This window comes from Grampus griseus (genome assembly GCF_964374135.1).
Source record: "Grampus griseus genome assembly, chromosome: X".
NCBI classification, from domain to species: domain Eukaryota; kingdom Metazoa; phylum Chordata; class Mammalia; order Artiodactyla; family Delphinidae; genus Grampus; species Grampus griseus.
The window spans coordinates 1,707,042-1,728,385 of NC_138999.1; the positions used below are offsets into that span (position 1 = coordinate 1,707,042).

General features: G+C 49.4%; 2 protein-coding genes across 4 annotated transcripts in view; both read left to right on the plus strand.

The window, feature by feature from the left end:
• XG (Xg glycoprotein (Xg blood group)) overlaps window positions 1-17,110 on the plus strand; it is a gene marked incomplete at its 3' end in the record, with an annotated part of 35,600 nt that extends 18,490 nt beyond the window's left edge. Inside the window, exons 8-9 of the mRNA XM_082681200.1 lie at window positions 868-961; window positions 17,056-17,110. Coding sequence (XP_082537326.1) covers window positions 868-961; window positions 17,056-17,110 — 149 coding nt within the window. The remainder of the gene's footprint in view (window positions 1-867; window positions 962-17,055) is intronic.
• Window positions 17,111-19,336: 2,226 nt separating this feature from the next.
• The window catches only part of GYG2 (glycogenin 2), a 32,079-nt gene continuing 30,071 nt past the window's right edge, over window positions 19,337-21,344 (plus strand). For all 3 annotated transcript variants that reach the window (XM_082681590.1, XM_082681591.1, XM_082681592.1), the window contains exon 1: window positions 19,337-19,458. In XM_082681590.1, the coding sequence (XP_082537716.1) occupies window positions 19,452-19,458 (7 nt within the window). In that variant the 5' untranslated portion in view covers window positions 19,337-19,451. The remainder of the gene's footprint in view (window positions 19,459-21,344) is intronic.

A 21,344-nucleotide genomic window follows, 5' to 3' on the forward strand; every position in this document is an offset into this window, starting at 1 on the left:
CCACATCCATCCAAGAGGCCAGGCCAGGCTGGACCACAAGGCAGCCAGACACGGTACCAGCGAATAAAGAGGAGCATCACAGCTTCACGTCTGCCGGTTCTACTGGCTGAAGACCCAATTCTCAGGATGATGACCTGGACCCCCCCCACCTCCCATGCCACCAAGTCACATGGTAGAGGGTGTGCATGGGGGGTGGGGAGCCCTGGAGAGCGGGGTCCAGCAGGGGACAGGGTGAGACAGCAGCACAAGGGAGGGATAGATCCCTGGGCGCCGTGGTAATGCTCTTCCAAGCATCACGGGAGCCACATCCACGGCATGGCCACTCATCTGTCCCCTACGACACGCCGGGCACTTGCCTGGATCTGGCATAGGACATGGGTGGTTATTTTAGATGGAAGCAACGATTTGTTCTTCTGGGGAAGTGTTGATTTTTGTCCCATCAAGCTTCCATACCTTGGGTTTTGTGCAGGAATACCTAAGCTTCCCTTAAAGCATTGATGTTTGCTCTATGGTTGTGTTCAGAGCCCCCAGCGTGATTTGAGGATCGGGCTATCAGGCACTTTTTGGTTAAAAAAAATTTTTTTGCATGAGTGAACATTCTATGTCCCCAAAGCTACAGATTCATCCAAATTCACAAATACATGAAAAAACATATCAAGCCTGTCTTCTGCGCAAAACTGTTGGGTGCCCCAGTCCGATAAGACTGGTTGGTAAGCTCTCCTGAAAGCAGAATCACTTCCTCAGGCTTCTTGTGTGAATAGGAGGGTGGGGAGGGCCGGAGATGTGATTGCAGAGTTATTTACAACCAGCGGAGTTCCGGCTGGCTGTGTTTTTCACAGACCATCTTACTTTTCTGGGTTCCTGCAGGCAACAGGATAGCAAAAATCGTGTCTCCTATCCTGTGCGGGGTGCTGGTGACCCTGGTGGGGGCAACGGCCCGCTATTTCCAGTACAACAGGAGGTGGAATTGTTGCAGGACGAATGGCAAGTTTCCCTCCCAATTTTATCCCCTAAGCGTAAAGCCTGATAAGTATATGAATAAATGTAACAAAACAGAAGCAGACTCACAGATACAGAGAACAAATAGCGGGTCCCAGTGGGGAGAGGGAACGGGGGAGGGGCAAGATGGGGCAAAGAGATTAAGAGATACAAACTGCTGTGTATAAAATAAATAAGCAACAAGGATACGTTGTACAGCACAGGGAATACAGCCAATATTTTATAGTAACTTTAATGGAATACAACCTATAAAAATGTGGAATCGCTCTGTTGCATGCATGAGACTAATAGAATATTGTACCTCGACTATATTTCACTTAAAAAATTACTTTAATAAAATAACAACCAAAACAACTTAGGTCCAATAGACACACTGGCACGTCTTCCCACGAATCATCTGTATCTAGGAAATTTGTTCTTAAGATGAAAAATGTTTCATTTTATTCAGAATTTATTACTTTTCAAAAAGTCCTTGAAGTAGTTTTGTTTTGTTTTTTTAACATAGGCCTTTAGAGCTGATTTGAAACCACACCTAAATGATGGCTTTTAAGATCTCTTCTTGTTATACATTTTTTTTAATTGAAGTATATTTGCTGTACAATATTATATGTTACAGGTGTACAATATAGTGTTTCACAAGTTTTAAGAGTTATACTCCATTTACAGGTATTACGGAATATTGGCTATATTATGTTATAAAATTCTTTGACAGATATACGTTACTTAATTTAACTTAGGTAATGAAAGGCTAAATCCTTTTGAATACAATCTATCAAAAAAGTTCATGCAAAATACATACTTTGATTTCGTGAGTAAAAGGTTTTGTGTCTGCTTTTGTTAAACAAGGCAATGTGTTTAAAAATATTGCAAATAGGGGCTACCCTGGTGGCGCAGTGGTTGAGAGTCCGCCTGCCGATGCAGGGGACACGGGTTCGTGCCCCGGTCCGGGAAGATCCCACATGCCGCGGAGCGGCTGGGCCCGTGAGCCATGGCCGCTGCGCCTGTGTGTCCGGAGCCTGTGCTCCGCAACAGGAGAGGCCACACAGTGAGAGGCCCACGTACCGCAAAAAAAAAAAAAATATATTGCAAATAGAGTTGAAAGCAGTCACCCGCGATGCACCTGTGTGAGCTGTGTTCAAGTGTCACACTCAATAAGTGATAACATATTTTGAATTAAAAAATACTTTCTGGGGTCCTTCGCTGGTAGTGTTATTTCTGATACAGTCCAGTGTAGACCCCCTTGCATAATGAAGGGATGTTAAAGCTGGGCCTTTATTACGGACCCACGGGGGACTTGAGAGATGCTTTTGAAAAGGTTTTCTCATCTGTAAGATTTGGTTTCACTGCCACAGACCTTACATAAGTAACTTGCTTTTGTTTTCAGTGAACTTTCAATCACAAGGGAGTCGGCAAAGATATTTGGGTGGAGTCTGCAGTGTTTGGACCCTTCTCCCAAAAGAAAACCACAGAAGGACTAAATTGCAAACCTTTCTGTCGAAAGGTGCACAGACCCCAGGGAAATGGGTTGGGGCCAGGGCTGGGGGCGTGCTGGGACTTTCTGCTTCACCTTTGGGTCCAGGCTTCCGGGTTTGAAGAATTACACGCCCAAGGACGGGTGGGTAGCCGTCCTTGGGAGCAGAGATCCTGTCTGCTGACTCAGATGTTAACTCGGGGTCTCCCAAGGTTTGGTCCTGAGACCAACCATGTCTGAATCTGTCTGTGTTTTGCCAGGGGGCCTCCACCTCCAGGAAGGAAGCTATGAAACAAAAGCCTGTTCCAGGAGTATTTTTTTAAGGATTTGGGCGAATTCAAAATCCCAAAACCTACCCTTGGCCTCCCTCTGCTGGTGGGTGGATGGTACTGCGCAACCCCCTGGCCGGGGCGAGCCTTGGTGTATACATAACCCCGGACCCGGAAAGTTTGCGGGGCGGGTGGGGAAACAGATTATGAAGAACAACGTTACTTTCCGGGCAACATGCCTTATCATTACAGAGACACTGTGCATTAATTTCGCTTGCATCTTCGGCCAAACTCTGTAAGCACTTGTGACCCCGGGAGCTCAGGGCTGAAAATGGGCAAGGAAAGTGAGGCATCATCTCAGGCGCAAACGTAAGGGGGTGGAGGGAGCCCCAACGAGCGAAGTCACCAAGATCAATACTATTTTAGTGCCATATTTTTTTAAAAAAATAACAAAATGGCAAACTACAGCCTGCCGGCTTGCTGCCTGTTTATGTCAGTAAAGTTTTACTGCAGCGAGAGGCAAGAGAGGCAAGACTGGAGCCCACGTTTATTTCACGTTTTGATACTATGCTCACAGTGGGCTTTTCTGGGCTTTCATTATGATTTTTTTTTAAAAAAAACACTGCATTCAAGTATTACGACGTATCCTGGGTTTTTTGGCACCTGCTACAACTTCGCGGCCACTCGCCTCCCCCTATTTGAATTTCTGCAGCAGGGGCAGCTTTTGTTCTTTCTGGTTCATACCCTTCCCGTCTATATGAGGCGGAGGCCCTTTCTGGTTAAAGCAGTGTCCTGTCTTGAAGCTCTCTCCTGCCTTTTTCGGGACTGGATAAAATACACGTCCAGCTGATTTACTTTGCTGTACAGTAGAGACTAATACAACATATTATAAAGCAACTACACTCCAAAAAAAAAAATTCTGTCTGCTTCCTCAATTATCGTTTAATGATAACTTCACCAGGTCCACGAAGGGACCAAACTTGGCTGAGGTTCTGTGAAAGTTAGCGAGCTCAGAGAGTCAAGACATGCTGTGACATCATTCGGGCACCCCTCCCACAGTGTGCAGGACCGATCCTTGCTGGGTGCAAAACCCGTAAACCGTCTAAGAAATATGGCAGCTTGACCTTCCCTCTGTGGTCCGGTGTTGATGCCCACCATGTGGCCAGGGAATGCCCACTCTCTCCCGAAGGATGGCGGGCACGTACATTGGCCAGCTCTGCAGGGGTTAGGAGCAACGCACGACCTGTGCGTCTGTGTGCAGCCCAGTCCTGGAGCTTGTGTGTCTTGTAGGGGCAGTGATGGGGATGGGGGCCTCTACCATGGCGACAGAGGTCCGTGCGCTCAAGGGGACCGTGTGAGCCTCACACTTTGCCTTTATTTCGTCAGATGGACGTAATAGTCACTCCCCGTTTAGAGGTTATGAAGACTAATTCGGCCGCATCCCCCAAAGGGGGATTTCTACAACTAGGAGTGGTCACCCAAAAGATAGAGTTCCTCGATTCACTTAAAATGTTCTAAACCCTGAACAGATAGAAAGCAGCAGAAAAGATAGCAGGGCTTTGAGATCAATCTGTAGAGTTTTTTTTTTTCTTTTTTTCCTGGCTATGACATCTTGCATCCAATCTTTCCTTACAGAACCAGAAAACATCTGAGGCCTTCAAAATCCACCCTTTGCTTTGAGATAAAGGCTCCACCCAGACAAGAACCACCCTCATCACTCCCGTGCCATGTTCCTTTCCTTCTGGGCTTAAGCAGCTGCCCTGAAGGGTTTTCCCTCCTGTTTGCAATAGACGTGCTACCTAACCAAGAATTCCTAATTCCTCAGACACATCGATCATCATAAGGTAGACAGCTGGACCTTGGGTTGTAAAATGACTGCTTGATCTGTTGGTTCCATCGTGAATCCGGACAGAGAGTCCAGCTCTGGAATGAACTCCGAAACTACCTCCTGGTGTGACCTCAGGCCATCGACATGGTCACAAAGCACAGGGGCAGCAGGATAGCACCGGGGTCTTGGGCGGGAATGCCATCGGCTTCTAAAAGATGCAGACAGACTGCTGTTTGGGTTTCCAACAAGCTGGGGTGAGAAGATTGACTGATGCCATAAGTTCCTTAGTTATGTCAGGAATCCAGACCTGTTCACCACCGCCCGTGAATCGGGAATGAGTGATTCCCGACACTAACGGCAGAATTTGAACGTTATGTCAGCTCCCAAGAGTATTGTCACCTGCAGAGGATGAGGCTGGATTTGGGAAATTTAAGTGCAAAATCGCTGATGTGGAAACCGTCTCGGGGAAGTGATCATGGGGTGCTTTTTTCCTGTGAAATAGTCCAGTTTCTACATTTTTTTGGAGAACGTGGGGTAGAAATAGAGATTTGCAGATGTTGTGGCTTTTCGTATTATTTTTGGTCTTTGATCCTCCGTGGGTACCAGTTCTTAAGGCGACGGCAGTGCCGTCCCTGGTTTATACTTTTCTTTTTACTGGACGAGATGATCTTCTATCCTCAAATATCTAAAACGCATACTAGCTGTTTGGTTCTATTTTAGTAATGCTTTAGGGGAGAGGGAAAAGGATGGTTTGGGCAGATTAGTAGAGTTTGATTCAACTGAGATGAATGCTGATAGAATTTTAGAGTTTAAATATTAGAACCAAAGAGGAAGCCAGCCCGCTAGAATCTGGACCTCATAAAGAGGACACGTTAACATTCCAAATATTTATGCCTTGAGCTCACCCTTCAGGATTGAGAGCTGGGTCTGCAAAGAAAAGTTGGAAGCAGAAGGCGTTTGCAAGAGCTTCCCCAAAATGGAAAAGAACTTAAAACTAAAGGTCCTGATGAGACGGCTCAGAATTGCATGCCTTCCCGTCCTGGATTTACAAAGATTTGAGCCATTTGAAGACTGTATTTCCTATTTTACTATGAATGTCCTAGGACTCTTCCCAAATCTTGTTAAGCTTCCCCATAAGTGAGGATGCCTGCTAAACATGCCCGCTAAACATAATTTAACTGTTGTTCAAAAGTGTGTGTATGTACACACACAGATTTACACACAGATGTACATAAATGGAAGTTAAGCATTTTGAAAGGTAACTCCATCCCTTTTCTGTAACTGTCATGGGCAACTTTTCCTCATTTAAAATACATGTAAGAGAAAAAAAAATCGGCCTTGTTGGTTGTGTTCTCTGTTCTATATTTTGCACATATAACCATGAGACAGCGGTGAAAGGGTCAAAAAGTCATGAAGCTACGTAGCTTTGCATGTATCCAGGAAAGCCCTTTCTACTCCGTTGTGCATCCTTTGGGCGCATGGCCTTGGAGGCTTATGGCTGAGATGGTCGCCCCACCACCACCCCCCGCCCCGCCACCAGCTCCGATGGACCCAGCAGTTGTTTGAGAACCAGAGGGGCATCTGTCACCTTCCAAAGGAAGAAATGGTGTCCTCAGTACCCTGTGGAAGAAGATGGATTATGAACACATAAAGAAACATACAGTTGGAGAACAGCGGAATAAACGTCACCCCGACGACAAGAGGAAGATATGGTTAGTGTTCAATGTCGTTTAAATTTATGTGAACAATGCTGTCTCGGGAAGCCTCTCTTTAAGGCTTTAAGTTCTGGGGATCGAATGTCCAGCATGGTGACTAGCTAACAGTACTGTATTCTATACGTGAAAGTTTTTAAGAGAGTAGACTTTAAGTATTCTAACCACTAAAAGAAATGGTAATTATGTGACAGGATGGAGGTGTTAGCTAAGGCTGGGGTGGAAATCCTATTGCAGTGTATACACAATGTACACTTTATTGTATATATATTGTATATATCACAATGTACACCTTAAACTTCCGCAATGCTACGTGTCAATTATTATCTCAATGAAGCTGGGGGGAAAAAAAACTCTTTCTGACATTTTCTTCCGGAAGCGTTTTTTGCTTGGATTCCGTAGGCATCCAGCACTCCGCATGCACAGATGATCATTTCAGTGGCCTTGGCAAGATTTTCCTCTTTCTTTCCGTGGCACATTCACTATAAATTTAATATTCTGTGATAGTTCATTTTCTACACACATATATGTATCTGGGGGAGCACAGCTCACTCAGTGACCATATGTTTCTACTGACGTCATAGAATCTGACTTTCAAATGATGTTTACTCCTGACGGCGGCGAAGCTTGTGCATTTCTGAGACCGTTTCATAGGATCTGCGTGTGCATCTGTTCTTTTATCTTCTTTCGGATAATTTAGTGTAGATTTGGTGGCTTTTTCTTGCAGACATTTGGACGACTCCTTTATCTGAGCTCATCCATCAGTTTCTTCGAAACTCCTTGTGGTTCGCGTTCGAGAAGGTCTCCAACGTCTCACGCATTTCAAATGCAAGGAGGCATCATCTGTAGTAGAATCATTTCTACCTTCAGCAAATGGTTTCTAACATTTTGTTTGTTTATTGAATTCACTCTTTCTTTGCACCCTCTGGTTTCTTACGAAAGCAGATTTACCCTCCCCCAAAGGTGGACACATTCATCCAAACCCTCTGTTAGTTTTCTGGCTGTGTTAACCTGAGATAGTCACTCTTAAATCTCACCGAGCTTCCTTTTCATTCACTGACAAGTGTCACGTTGAAATGTCTCGTGACGCAGGTGACAGATTTCGGATCCCATCTGTAAAACTGCGAGCCTGGGGCAGGTGCAGATGAGTTCTGCTGGTTTTCAATAGCTTTTCAGAACGCAAGTTCTAATAGCAGTAACCAACCGTGTAATTCTCTCCTCGAATTCCTGCTCTGAACCCATCAACCTTTTCAGGACACGTTAATCCATGTTCACAGGGGGCTTGAATTTTTTTTTTTTCCAATTAAGCCCACTCAGATAGTGAGAACCATAGTAAAGCAAGTCATCAGAAGCTAGTCACCAGCCTTAAATAACCGACGGTTCAGCCACCGTTTCTGAGAAAATGATTCCTCTTTTCACTCGTAAACTCACGAGGGGACATTAGTTCTGGAAAGCTGCCTCTTTGGTAGAAAGAGCACAAAGCTGTCTTCTGATCCTGTTTCTTACGATGACGATGAGGCTGAAACCAGGCAGAGGAAAGCCCTTGTGGTTCCTGAAACCCACCATTCTGATGGGGCGAACTTTTCTTTGGAGAGCCGCCTTCTATGTCAACAACGTATTTCTTGAATCTTCACATTTTGGGGACACACCCTTGGCGTCCATCACATCTCTAACCCTGGCAGCTTTCACCTTGGCCCCCAAAGCAGGTGGTACTGTTAGCAGTTAGGGTTCTTGGCCTCCTTAAGCAATAGAAATTGATCAGAGGCCAGACAAGAAATTCACGCCAGGCTTTATTGGGGCCCCTGCTGCAGCGCGGGGCGGGGGCGCGGGGTCGGGGGGGGGAGTGAGAACAAATAACAAGTTCCCTTGTTTGCTCGCTCCCTGGCGGGGGCAAGCTTGTTCCTTAAGTGGGCTGAGGGTACGGGTGGGTCCAGGGGTCGGGCTGGAGGGGAGGCTTAGGTGGGCTGCCCACCCCTTAGGTGGTGTTGTGTGCAGGGGGCATGCGCAGGACTCTGCTTTCGCTCCGGGCTCTTCAGAAGTGGCAGGTGGGCTTTTTGGTCTCTTTGTATCTTGTTGTTCATCATTTGCCCCAACTGCGCATGCACGCGGTTATTTTTAGTCCGGTAAATGTTCTCTGTGTGTTGCTGTCTAAGAGATCTCTGTCCCGGCACAAGCCCTGCAGCAAAGGGTCCCGGGTCCCAGCCTGTCTCAGTACTTTAAAAGTATTATTATCTCTGCAAATGACTTTTTCAGCACTTTGCCTGTTTTATTCCCAGGAAATGGTTTTTGTTGCTTCTTGGGGTCCTCCAAACTCCCGCTGTTAGGAATTCTGTGGAGGGACCATCCATGAATCCAGGTCCGGTTGTTGTCCGGAGATCTGTTCTCTGCCTGTTGTGTAGGTGACCCGACACACCGACAGTGCATCTACTCAGAGCTCATGCAGAAATGGCCCCTTTCCCATCTCTTGGTCTCTTGGTTCAAAACACAGGGTGGGTAGTTACCCTGCAGACGGGTAAAGTGAGAGGTTCTGCAGCTTTGCGAGGATTCGGGTCTAGGTGATCATTGCTTTTTGAGCCCATCAGAGGCTGCTGTCTTCCGGCCCATGAGAGAATTACGTTTCACATTTTGCCCGGGCGGCCCCCTGAAAGTGTTCAGGGCTTTGTTCTGTGCAGAAGGGATACTGTATGGTGCATGGATTTTATTCCATGTGATAACGTTTCCATGCAGACGGGACCTTGGACCCCAGGAGAAAAGAATTAATGAGATGCAGAATTCCATGTGTTGTCTTGTGATTCTAATGACTTTTCTGTAAAGGGAGAAGATGTGTATATGTATTCTGTAAAAATAGAAAGATGTTTTACTTAAAGGGAGTTAAGCCTTAGAGCTGCAGAATTTCATTTTTTTCCAATATATTATTCTTAGGTCTATAGTCTTAAAAATCTTTTAAAACAACCTGCACCAACAATTTCAAAATTCAGTAAACAAAAGAGGAAGTATTGGATATTAGTTTTCACTCAATTTACTAATGAAAATTTCCCAAAACAGTGGCGGTCCTCCAATTCATATATCCCCGAGAATCTTATAAAGTCTCCTGACATTGTGAAAGCCCATAGTCATTTTATATTAATTAAGTCAGTTAAACCGAGTTCCATTTTGTTTATTTTTACAAATAAACATTTTCTATGACACAAATGAACTTAACTATGAAACAGAAAGAGACTCACAGACATAGAGAACAGACTTGTGGTTGCCAAGGGGGAGGGGGGATGGGGGAAGGAAGGATTGGGAGTTTGGGATTAGCAGATACAAACTATTATATATAGAGAATGGATAAACAGCAAGGTCCTACTGCAGAGCACAGGGAACTATATTCAATATCCTGTGATAAACCATCATGGAAAAAAGTATGAAAAAGAATATTAAAAAAAGAAGAAATGACACAAAAACCTTAATTATATAACATTTTAAAATATAAATCAATTGAAAGAAATAAACATTTTCAATTTGGCAGACAGAGAATGATTTATTAGATCATCAAGCCAATGTTTAATCTATCAAAGAGTGGCAATCTAGAAAGTGAACAAAATAACTGATGTTCTGATTAGAAACACCAAGTACCAGTTTGAGTAATAGTAACGTCAATGACATATACATATGTTCTATTTTAGTAGGAAGACATAAAAAAAACCAAACTTTTAAGATACATTAAATATTTTACACATACACATGGGTGTCGTTGACAGTAAATTGTTAGTAAAGGTATAACTAGTTCCAAGGTTGACGGGGCAGGTATAGTGTATTGTAGTCCCCACCCTGCACCCTCCAGGGTCAAAGTAGTGACTATAGAATTCAGGAGATTTACAAAAGAAGTCTCCCCGAGAGTGCTCCATTACTTGTCGAGCCATTGTAAATTTGTGAAATGGCTTTAAAATTAGTTTAACACTTTTAAAAATCACGGTTAAAAAAAATGGGTAATCATCAATACCTTGCACATTGCTATAGCCCACGCACACTAGGGAATCAGAGACTCCCATTGGATGTCCCATGGAAAAGGTCACCATCTGCTGTGGTGTTTTTAACGTAAATGTTAGTCTTGATGGGGTTATTCACTGCCTATTCTGCTTTCTTTAGAAATCCAACGTCTTCTAACACAGCTTCTGTCTGAGCCTGTTGGTGAAAGGCTCGTGAGATTTCCTGGGAAGGAAAGAAAGAGGGTCAAGGCGTTCATGGGCCAGCCCCATCCTGTGATCCCTTATTTGCAGGTCAGACCCATAAGGGATTAGAATTAGCTCGTCTGGTTTCCCACCACGTACTATTCTGGTTCCTGACACTAAAGGGCTTCGGTGATGTGGGTTGGCCTCTGCCCGAGTCCCATCTTCCTAATGGAGGCATGTCCCCCGCAGTTCCAAATATAAATGCAGTGCACATCTGTGCCTTGCAGCTATCTCCCTCCGCATCGTGGCCACCCCTTCTCACACTGGCATGCGTCCAACATAACTGCTCCTCTGTGAATAGCTGGGGATGGATAAATGGTCTGTGGAAGCACAGACGACGTTCCAAACTCCCCTCAACTGAAAATAAAAACAGCACTTGGACCTGACGAACATGGAACATTTTGCCCCTGGGGTGGAGGGCTGGGGGCAAAGCTGACACGCTCACCTTCGGCCGTAGACCAAAGGGGAGTTAGTTAGCGAGATGGGGCCATTGCAGTCCCAGCCCTTTCCCCGACCCTGCACATTCCCTCACCCACCTCCTCTGCCCAAACTTTTGTTCTCTAATCTTGTATCCACTGCCCACATCTTATGCACTATAACTTTTTATTGTTTATTGCCCGGGTTTTCCCCTCCCCCCTGCCCCCAGGAGGTACATCTATAAAAGCATGGGTGTGTCCATAACTACTAGAGCGGTGACTGGCATGCAGTAGGTGCTCAGTAACTATTTATTCAATCAACACTTGGAAGAATGAATGAATCTGTCTCAGCTCAGGCTCCCATAATAGAACACCACAGACTGCGGGGATTCAACAACAGATGTTTGTTTTTCACAGTTCTGGAGGCTGGGAGTCTGAGATCGCCGGGTGGGCAGATTAGTTCCCAGTGAGGCTCTCTTCCAGATTTATAGACGGCTGCCTTCTTACTGTGTCCTCACATGGTGGAGAGAGAGCTCTGGTGCCTCTTTTTTTTCTTCTAAGGACGCTAATGCCATCATGGGGGCCCCACCCCCATGACTTCATTCAAACCTGCCCAGGGGCCCATCTCCTAACACATCCCATTGGGGGTCAGGGCTTCAACATGTAGATTTGGGGGGACACACACATTCAGTCCATAGCAGAATTTCTTTTTTTAAAACAAAATTATTTATTTTATTTTTGGCTGCATTGGGTCTTCATTGCGGTATGCGGGTTTTCTATAGTTGCGGCGAGCGAGGGCTGCTCTTCATTGAGGTGCGCGGGCTTCTCACTGCAGTGGCTTTTCTTGTTGCAGAGCCGGGGCTCTAGGCTTGCGGGCTTCAGTAGTTGCAGCACGCAGACTCAGTGGTTGTGGCTCGCAGGCTCTAGAGCACAGACTCAGTAGTTGTGACGCACGGGCTTTGTTGCTCCGTGGCATGGGGGATCTTCCCGGGCCAGGGCTCGAACCCGTGTCCCCTGCATTGGCAGGCGGATTCTCAACCACTGCGCCACCAGGGAAGCCCAGAATTTCTTATTTAGGCCACAAACTTCACATTACAGAGGACGTGTATCCTCTTGTTATTTTAGCTAAAGACCTTTATGTGATGAGATTAAGAGAGATATGAACAAATGTGAGGTTTTAAAATATATATTATGAAATAAAATGTACCAACATTTGGAACACCTCCAGATGACCCATGCATGATATTGCAAGATCCTAAGTGGATAAAGGATCCGTCTGAAGTTCAAGATAAAGCTGTGGATTCTAACTTTATAGAGTACAGAATTCATTGATTGGTATCCAGATTCCATGCTGAAATCATGGAACCTTAAAGAAACTACCAATTATCAAGTTTTGGTGTGGCATCAAAGAAGAATGTCAATTGTGTGAAAACCCTATTAAAATATTCCCCTCTTTTCTAACTACCCATCTGGGGGAGGCCAGATTTTCTTTACCCATTTCAACCTAAACTATTATTGCAACAGAACAAATGTAGAAGTAAATATGAGAAATTAGTCATCTTCTATTAAGCGAGATATGAAGGAGATGTACAAGTGTGTAAATTAATGCTACTCTTTCCCTCTCCCCCAGTTTTTGTTTGGGAAAATAAATTTATTTTTCTGTAAAAATATGTTATTTATACAAAATGGAATGGGTTTATTATTGTTATCTTTAAACTTATTAAATGAATAAATATCAAAATTTTTCAGTTTTAAGGGCTTCCCTGGTGGCGCAGTGGTTGAGAATCTGCCTGCCGATGCAGGGGACACGGGTTCGTGCCCCGGTCCGGGAAGATCCCACATGCCACAGAGCAGCTGGGCCCGTGAGCCATGGCCGCTGGGCCTGCGCGTCTGGAGCCTGTGCTCTGCAACGGGAGAGGCCACAGCAGTGAGAGGCCCACGTACCGCAAAAAAAATTTCAGTTTTAATTTCTAATACAGAAAATATGGATACTTATAAACAAATATGTAAAAATTTCAGTTTTAAATTTGAATATAAAAAACAGATATTTATAGATAAATATCTAACATTTTCAGTTTTAATTTCTAATACAGAAAATATGTTTCTTTAAAACCTACATAAGCAAAAGTTCTTTGGGTTTCTCACTAGTCTTTCAGAGTGTCGGGAATCCAGTGACCAAACTGCTTGAGGATTTCTGCCATGTGGTATAAATTAGGATGCTTTTATGCTGAAGTAGCAGAAAGTCCATCTCAAAATAGCTAACACTATAAAGACAGTATCTTGTAAGGGGACTTACTGAGGTTTAGGGCGTCTGGATTGGGGATAATTTGAGGATTTAATGGTGTTCTCTCATGGTTCACCGGGTATTAACCAGTTTCACTCCTGGCAGAAAATGGCTCTGTAGCTCCAGCCATCACAGCCCCACCCACTAATATCTGCAGGCCCAATTAAGGCCACTTCCTCTTTTGAGAGTGAAGACCTCTTTCCAGAAGCCAGCCGCTAACCCCGCCTCCTTCCTCACACACACAATGGGCCACACAGCCCCTCGCTGAAACTGGGACGCATATATCCTGGATTTATGCATCCCAATCCAGTTCTGTTACAAACAAATAACAGAAAAATGAATGGCGGTTGAGTGGTTACCAGTAGCACGTGACGTAAATGCTTTGCTTTCTGTTTTCTTGCGGTTGTGGTCCTTTATATCTTACTAGGTTAATGTGTACAGATAAAATACAGATATATAAGGACTTCCCTGGCAGTACAGTGGTTAAGACTGCGCCCTTCCAATACAGGGGGCCGTGGGTTCCATCCCTGGCTCGGGAACTAAGATCCCACATGCCGCGTGGCCAAAAAATTAAAAAAGAAACACAAACGCATCTATCATTGCAGCTGGGACGCACACATATATGGACGTATACATACTGCAGACATCTTTTCTCTCCTTCTCGCACTTATCTTTCAAGGTAATTCATAGGATCTTTGTCACAAAAACGTGGCAGGTGACGCAGTTGGCTGGCATCTTCCTCTGACTCCTGGGCTTGAACTATGTCCGCCGCAGCGCCCTGTAACTTTCCAACAATGTTGCAACCGACGTACCAACGACTCAATTTCTCTGAATGGCTCCCAGGGAGAAGGCAGGGTCACCTTCGCCACGGGCAAACCTCCTTCGTGCGGCACCCCGACAAGAGACCGCCTTCCGCTGACGGCGCCCACGGCTCACCAGGTGCCCACCCTCCTGGCTTCCTGGAGACCCTCCCCCTCCCCCAGAGGCACCGGCAGCGCCCACGGCAGGATGCCTGCTCTGGGTTTCAAAACGGACCTAACCTTTGCCCAGGCATCTGGGAGGACTGCCTGTGGCTGACGGCCCTCTGTCCTGCTTTCCGGCCTCCAAGGCAGAGCTGGAAGGACCGGGTGGGCGAGTGTGGGGGCAGGGGCTGGGGGCGCGTCTACGGAACTGGGTGCTGGGAGGAGAGGCAACCTGCTCGGGCGTCCTGAGCCTTCTCTTTAAACATCTCTGCAGTTCCCCCCAGCTCCTGTCTGGGTGCAACTTCTTCCCACCCTCTCTAGCCCCTCAGGCTGCCGCCGGTCCCTCCCCACAAAGCCCAAATGCCGGCAATCAGAACCGCGGTTGTCAACCTTGAGGGTGGATGGGGCGGGGAAGGGGGGGGGCTTGTTAACACAGGGTACGTATGAGAGACTCAGTTTCCTGATGTTCGGGAGACCTGAGAACGCGCATTTCTCAGAATTTCTCAGGGGATGCTGATACCGCTGCCGGTCCAGGGCTGACCCAGGGAAGCAAAAGATGGGAGGGGGGGCGAGCTCGGAGTGAAACACAGCCTGGGGGGGACCAGCGTGGGTGGGTGGGTGGGTGGGAGGCGCTGCTAACTTCTCCCAAGTGTACCAACCGCCTGGCGTTATTTCCCGTCCTCCTGGGGCTTGGGTAGGATTCCGAATTCCTAGGATTCTTCATCAGCGGGAAAGCATCATGAGATGGTGCGTTCAGGGATGGGGCTGAAGGAATCCGCCTGCGCAGTGTCTGGGTTTCGACTTGGCCTTGAAGGTGCTCACTTTCTCCGCAACCCGGCGAGGACGTGCCGTGATCCACGCCCCCTCCCCCAACCTGACTGTAGCTTGTTAACCCCTCTTCCCCTCTGGGCCAAAGAAATCCCCTCCTCCTCTCAGCGGGCGTCAAAACAGAGACACAATTGTCAAGCTGTCATAAGTGGGGAGGGGGTGCTCCTGGCACCTGGCGGGTGGAGACCTGGGACGCTGCTTCACACCCCACAGGGCACAGGACGCCTCACATCAGAGCCACCCAGCCCCAGATGTCAGTAGTGCTGAGGCTGAGAAACGCTGACTTAGCATCAGAGATTCTATCTTCCATTTACCAATCAACCTCTCTCTCTCTCTCTCTCTTATCTATATATTATAATTGTAATTAACCTATCTATTATCTATCATCTATCTGTGTATCTATCCTGTCAATCTATTCACATGTCAATCATCTATCATCTTCCATCATCTCTCTTTCTCCCTCTCTCTCTGGCTGTAGTTCGCAACCAGAGACAATTGTACTCCCCCAGAGACACTTGGCGATGCCTAGGGACGCTTTTACTGTCACAGCTGGTATCTGATGGGTGGAGAGCAGGGAGGCTGCTCCGCCCCCCACAGGGCACAGGACGCGCCCATGACAGCAAAGACTTTGGTCTTTGCTATCTATCTATCTTTGGGTCTATCATCTACCTATCTATTATCTATTATAATTCTATTATCATTTACCTGCTAGATCTGTCATCTATGTATCTCTATCTGTCTATGATTTATCTATCTGTCTGTCTATCATGATCTATCTGCGATTGTAGTTTGAAACCCTGCATGGCTCTCTCCCCAGGGGCACAGTTGGTGATGTGTGGAGTCGCTTTGTGGGGTGTGGGTACCAGGGATGCTGCTGCACAACCCTAGTGCACAGGACACCCCACATCCGAGAGTCACCCACTTCTGAACGTCCCTGGTCCTGAGGTGGAAATCCTGCTGGCAGGTAACTTCTAACCCAGGGCAAAGGGAAAATTTTAGAATCTCACCACCCCGCAATGTGGACTGAAGGACGCAGACGCTGTCTGGGACGTTTCAAAGGGGACCTCTTGTTGTCGGAACGCTCTGGCGGGTCCTTTTCCCCATATCCCCAGTGTCACACAGGAGCACTGCACCGCTGGGGCAGAAAGAGGCCAGAATGGGACCAAAGGGAATGACCCTGTGGCACGGGTGAGTGGGGACACTTGGCAAACACTGGAGACAACAGTCAGACAAGCACAGAGGCTGGGAACCCGTCCCCTTCCTCTGGAAGCCAGGGGGCCGCTGGGGGCTGAGGAGACCTCGGGGCTCAGAACGGACCCTTCCTGAGACTGTCCGGCTGCGTCAGAAGCACCTGAGCCTCTTTCAGGTTGGCTGGCAGGGGACAGAAACCCAGCACTGTCATATTAAGTAAGAGAAAGACAAATATCATTGGATGTCACTTACATGTGGAATCTACAAAAATGATACAAATGAACTCGTGTACAAGACAGAAACAGTCACAGGTGTAGAAAACAGACTTAGGGTTACCAAAGGGGAAAGGGATGGGGGAGGGATAAATTAGGAGTACGGGAGTAACAGGTACAAACTACTGTACACAGAACAGATAAACAAGGACCTGCTGTATAGCACAAGGAACTATGTTCAGTATCTTGTTAGAACAAGATGGAAAATAAATGGAAGTAGATTCTTTGTATTAATCTTTTATTAAAAAGCAATAGATTCTTTTCTATAATGGAAAAGAATTTTGAAAAGAATATACATGTAACTGAATCACTTTGCTGTATACTAGAAAGTAACACAACATTGTAAATTATCTATACTTCAATTTTAAAAAATGGTTAAGGAAAAAAACAAAACCAAACCCAAACCAGCACTGACTGCAGGAAGAGTCTTCCCCTGGTTGTTACTCATATCCTGATGCTTCCACCAATGGTTCAGAAGCTGCAGGGATTTCAGGGAGACTTCCAGAGGCTCAGTAAGTCCCGCAGACATCTTGCAGCACCCCGATAATAAGTACGTGCACATAGTGCCCAGGGGGCGGGCAGAGGGGTCCGTGCCCTTTTCCTGCTTAGCGACATCAGCCACACTTTCATCGCATACGAGATCTGCATTCTGCAGACAGCGTGATGAGGTGGGGTCCTGCCCTAGCGTTTTCCAGCCGGCCTGGCCCAGCTCTGTCACCTGGACGCGATTTCTGAGATAGCTCTGAGCCCAGCAGGTGCTGAAAACACCTGCGGCATCTGTCCCTCGAGGCCGATGGCTATCCATCCACGGTGCTGTGTCTGTGGACAGATGCCCTGAGGCTCTGGGCTCTTGCCTCATCTGTCTCCCCACATGGCACGGGGAATCCCCTTCTTATTCCAAGGCAAGTGAGCCCCGATGGCTTTTACGCCTGCAAAGCCCCCTGTTCCCCATGGGGCATGAACTCCAGCAAAAAGCCCAGACAGAGATCCCAGTCTGCTGGGCGCTGGGTGACATGCACGCCTTACTGCGTCGATCGCTGACGAGGTTTAGCATCGGCTATGTCCTCTCTTAAGATTTTTTCTGTCACTTCTTGAGCTTAAATTGTACCGGTTCCCAAAGTGTGAAGTGTGGAACCCTGAGGGGGCGGGTTCCCCGAGATCAGGACATCCGCGTGGGAAGAACTCCTTTGCCTTTGTTAAAACTATGTGGACGTTTGCACAGACGGTGGAGAAGCAACACGGGGCGGGGGGGCGGGGGGTGAGGACTGCTGGGGCTATAGTTGGTGTAGTGGAGAGATGACCCCCCTCCCAGGACGCCTTCCACCCACCCCCCCCAGGTGACATTTTCAGAGCAGGAAGCCCCGTTACTCAGGAATGTCCATTCCTTCTGTCGATCCGTGTTCCCTGGACCCTTGATCCCGCAGGACATGACAACGTGCTGGATGGGCAAGGTCCAGCAGGTGGGAGAATTCCTGAGATACCGCCTGGTTTCTCGGGCCCCTGGTGCTTACGCGCTCCTATGGCCCCAGCCAGTGGCTGCACCCTCCCTGAGGACAGCATCTGGCCCACTCCTCTCTCCTTCTCTACAACCCGCCGTGGCTCACAGGGTTCAGATGGCGACTCATCCACTCATGCGGGCATGCACTCACACGTGCATTCATTCATTCCATTCGTCCACTCCTGCATTCACACGTTCATTAATTCACTCACTCATGCGTGCATTCATTCATAAATGTATTCCCTCGTTTATCTACTCCATTCATTCACTCATAATTCTCTCCCTCCCTGACGCACGTATTCAGCAGCCGAGGTGCCCATCACTCCATCACTCACTCATTGATTTTCAGTTACTCTCTCCTGCGTACACGCACCGTGCACGCTTGCATGCCCCTTTCCTTTGCTCACTGAGCGTTCGTTCAGTAAGATCACGTTTCCAGCGTGGCCTCTGCCCGGGCAGCGCGCCGGCCTTGGGCCCGGCCCGGGAGGCCACTGCAAACGTTTACTTTGGGGCTGGCCGGTTAAAGGTGAGATGTCCGAGCGGAGACGCCTCAGACTCCTGGATTGGGCGGGGAGGGGTCGGGGGGCCGGGGCGGGGCGAGGATGCCCGGCGGCCGCTGCCCCCTCCGGCTCTCCTTCCGGGGCGCCAGGGGCCGGGCACGAGGCGGCGCCGGCCTGGCGCGGGGCTGCGGCGGTCGCGTGGACCAGCGCCCGGGGCTGCAGAGCGGGGGCGGGGGCGGGCTTCCGGAGCGCAGCCCAGCAGGCCGGGCCGAGGCGCTGGGGCGCCGGGGACGCGTGGTGGGCGCAGGGCAGGGGCGCCGGCCCGGGCAGAGGCTGCCGGAGCGCCGCAGGTGCCGGGGCGCAGGGGCCGGGCGGCGCGGAGGCGGCCTGGGCGCGGCGGGGACTTGGCGCTGCAGCTGCCCGAGCGCGGGGGAGGAGCGGGGCGGGGCGCAGGGGTGCGGAAGGCCGGGGGGCGGGGGAGGCGCCGGCGCCAGGCGGAAGCTTCGGGGGCGCAGTGGAGGTGCTGGGCCTGGGGAGGGGCGCGGAGGCGGCCTGGGCGCTTGGGGGGCCTGGGGGCGCGCGAGCTGCCCGAGCGCTGAGGAAGGGCGCGGGTGGGGGGCGCAGTGGTGGTCGCGGGGCGAAGAGTATTCTGCGGGGCGAGGGGCGCCGGGCCAGCCTGGGACACAGGCTGCCCGGGGCGCGGCGAGGTCGCTGGGGACACCCGGGCGGGCAGGGGCCGGGGGACGACGGGGGTGTGGGCAGAGGCAGCCCCGGAGCGCAGAGGGAATATGGGGAGACCGGGGTGGGGAGGGGCTGACCCGGGGGAGGGGCTGTAGGGCGGTGCTGCAGCCCCGGGGGTCTGTCTGGAATGCCGAGCTGTCTCCGCAGGCCCGGAGCTCCGTGCGGGTCGCCTAGAGACGACGCCTCCGCCAGGCCCGGCTCGAGGCCGCCCCCGCGCCCAGGCGCACTTGGCCGCCCGGTGCCCACGGCGCGCTGGGCCTCAGACCATGCCGGGTGAGTCGGGAAGACCCCTCGTGCTCAGCCTCCCTGCTCTCCTGGCGCGGCTCAGATTGGCCCGCGCTGGGGGCACCCCCCGCTTTGCGCGCGCAAGGTCGCCCCCAACCCCTCAGCTCCCACGGTGCGCCTTCCCAGTGACCCCCGGGGCTGGAGAGCTTGGTGTCCCTGGGGCAGGTGGAGATGGGGGTCTCAGCAGCTGGGAGGCGGGCGAGGTTTAGTATGGTCAGGGGGCGCTGAGATTTGGTAATTTTCCTTCTGTATAAAAGTAGCCCTTGGAGATTAAATGGGCTGGTTTGTTGGCCAGCGCGGAAACGCGTGGGCGTCTCACGGACGCGGAGACCCGTGGGAGTTCGTGCCCCTATGGCTCTGGGAAGACAGAGCCTGTGGTTCCCCTCCCCCAGCCTCGCCCCTCGAGGTCAGACTGGAGGCAGAACTGGTTATTCCGGTAAAGATCCAGGGTTAATCCCGCAGCGGGGCAGCAGGCCGACCGTGGCCAGATGCTGGGACTTCGGCGAGCCCTGGCCCCCCAGGGCTGCAATTCGGTCCTGTCTGCCTTCTCTTGGGTCTGGAGTGGACATCCGATTTGGACAGTAGACTTCCAAAGCGTAGAAACGTGATGATGGAGCAGTTCCCTGGGGATCCAGTGGTTGGGACTCCGTGCTTCCAATGCAGGGGTCACGGGTTCCATACCTGGTGGGAGAACTAAGATCCCACATGCTGCGACATGGCCAAAAAAAAAAAAAGCTCCCAAGAAATGTGGTGATGAAACATAACCTCCACCCATGGGAAAGGTGCCCGTCCCGTTTTTATCATGAAGACACCCCGTGCTTGCACCAGTCCGGGCCTGAACGTGCATGAGCGCATTTTTCAGAAAAAAAAAAAAATCTGGTTACTTTTTATTCAGAGGAGCGATTTGGTAATTCAGGGAGCCGTTTCCATGCTTCTGTACCTCCTCTGTGCCTTAGAGAGGAGAATTGTTGGGGCAGAAAAGGCAGATATCCTGCCGTGTGCTGCGGTGTGCTGTCAGATTCTTGCAGAGAAGCAGAAAAGTCTGTGTGTTCCAGGCGGCGGTTTGGAGCTCTGCAGAGTGAAAAACACATTTTCTGCCAACCCGCTGGGGTCAATATAATGGTAGCATTCAGGAGGGTCGTTCGGACACATCGGCCACGGAATGTGCTAGAAAGAGCCCATCTAGGTGTTCAGCACTTTGCAGGGAACAAAAAACACCATTGAGTATAAGAGGAGGGGCAGAGGAGGAAGTCGGGATGTTATTTCGGGGGAGGGTCCGGGGGTGGGTTGTAAGGGGGGTGGGGTAGAGGAAGGCGAGGAAGAGAAGTAAACATTTCTCCCAGACCTGTTATAAAACTGTCAGCCACCGCCGTCTTCAGGATGAACTCGGTTTTGCGGCATTCTTTTTTCCCCCCAACCTGGGGCTGGAGGACAGCCACCCGTTCTATTTCTGTTTTCCCACCCTGCACGCATGCCAAAAGTCCCCTCCCCAGCGCCCTGCCTGGTGGAAACAAAGCCTTTCAATGCAGGAGGCTTGGATAATTGTGCCGTGTTTTTTTGATGCCACGCCCAAACCTGACAGATGGGAGTTTCTTAGAGGTAAGGTGGTGTTGGAATCTGCAGACTTGTCCGTGAAGTTTTCAGCCTTTGTGACATTGACGTCCACTGGTCTGCCTTTGCACTTGAGATGGAGATCTTATCCAGCCATGATTTTGCACCATCATGCCCCGGCCCCTGGGGGCTGGCCTTTGGAGTCATGTGTCTTTGACCTAGAACGTGACGTTGAGTCTTGGGGTCGCTGGAGAAAGGGGGTCTTCTCTCCACTGGGGCTGTCTTGTCATCCTGTTAGCAGAAGCCATAATCCCTCCCCCTAG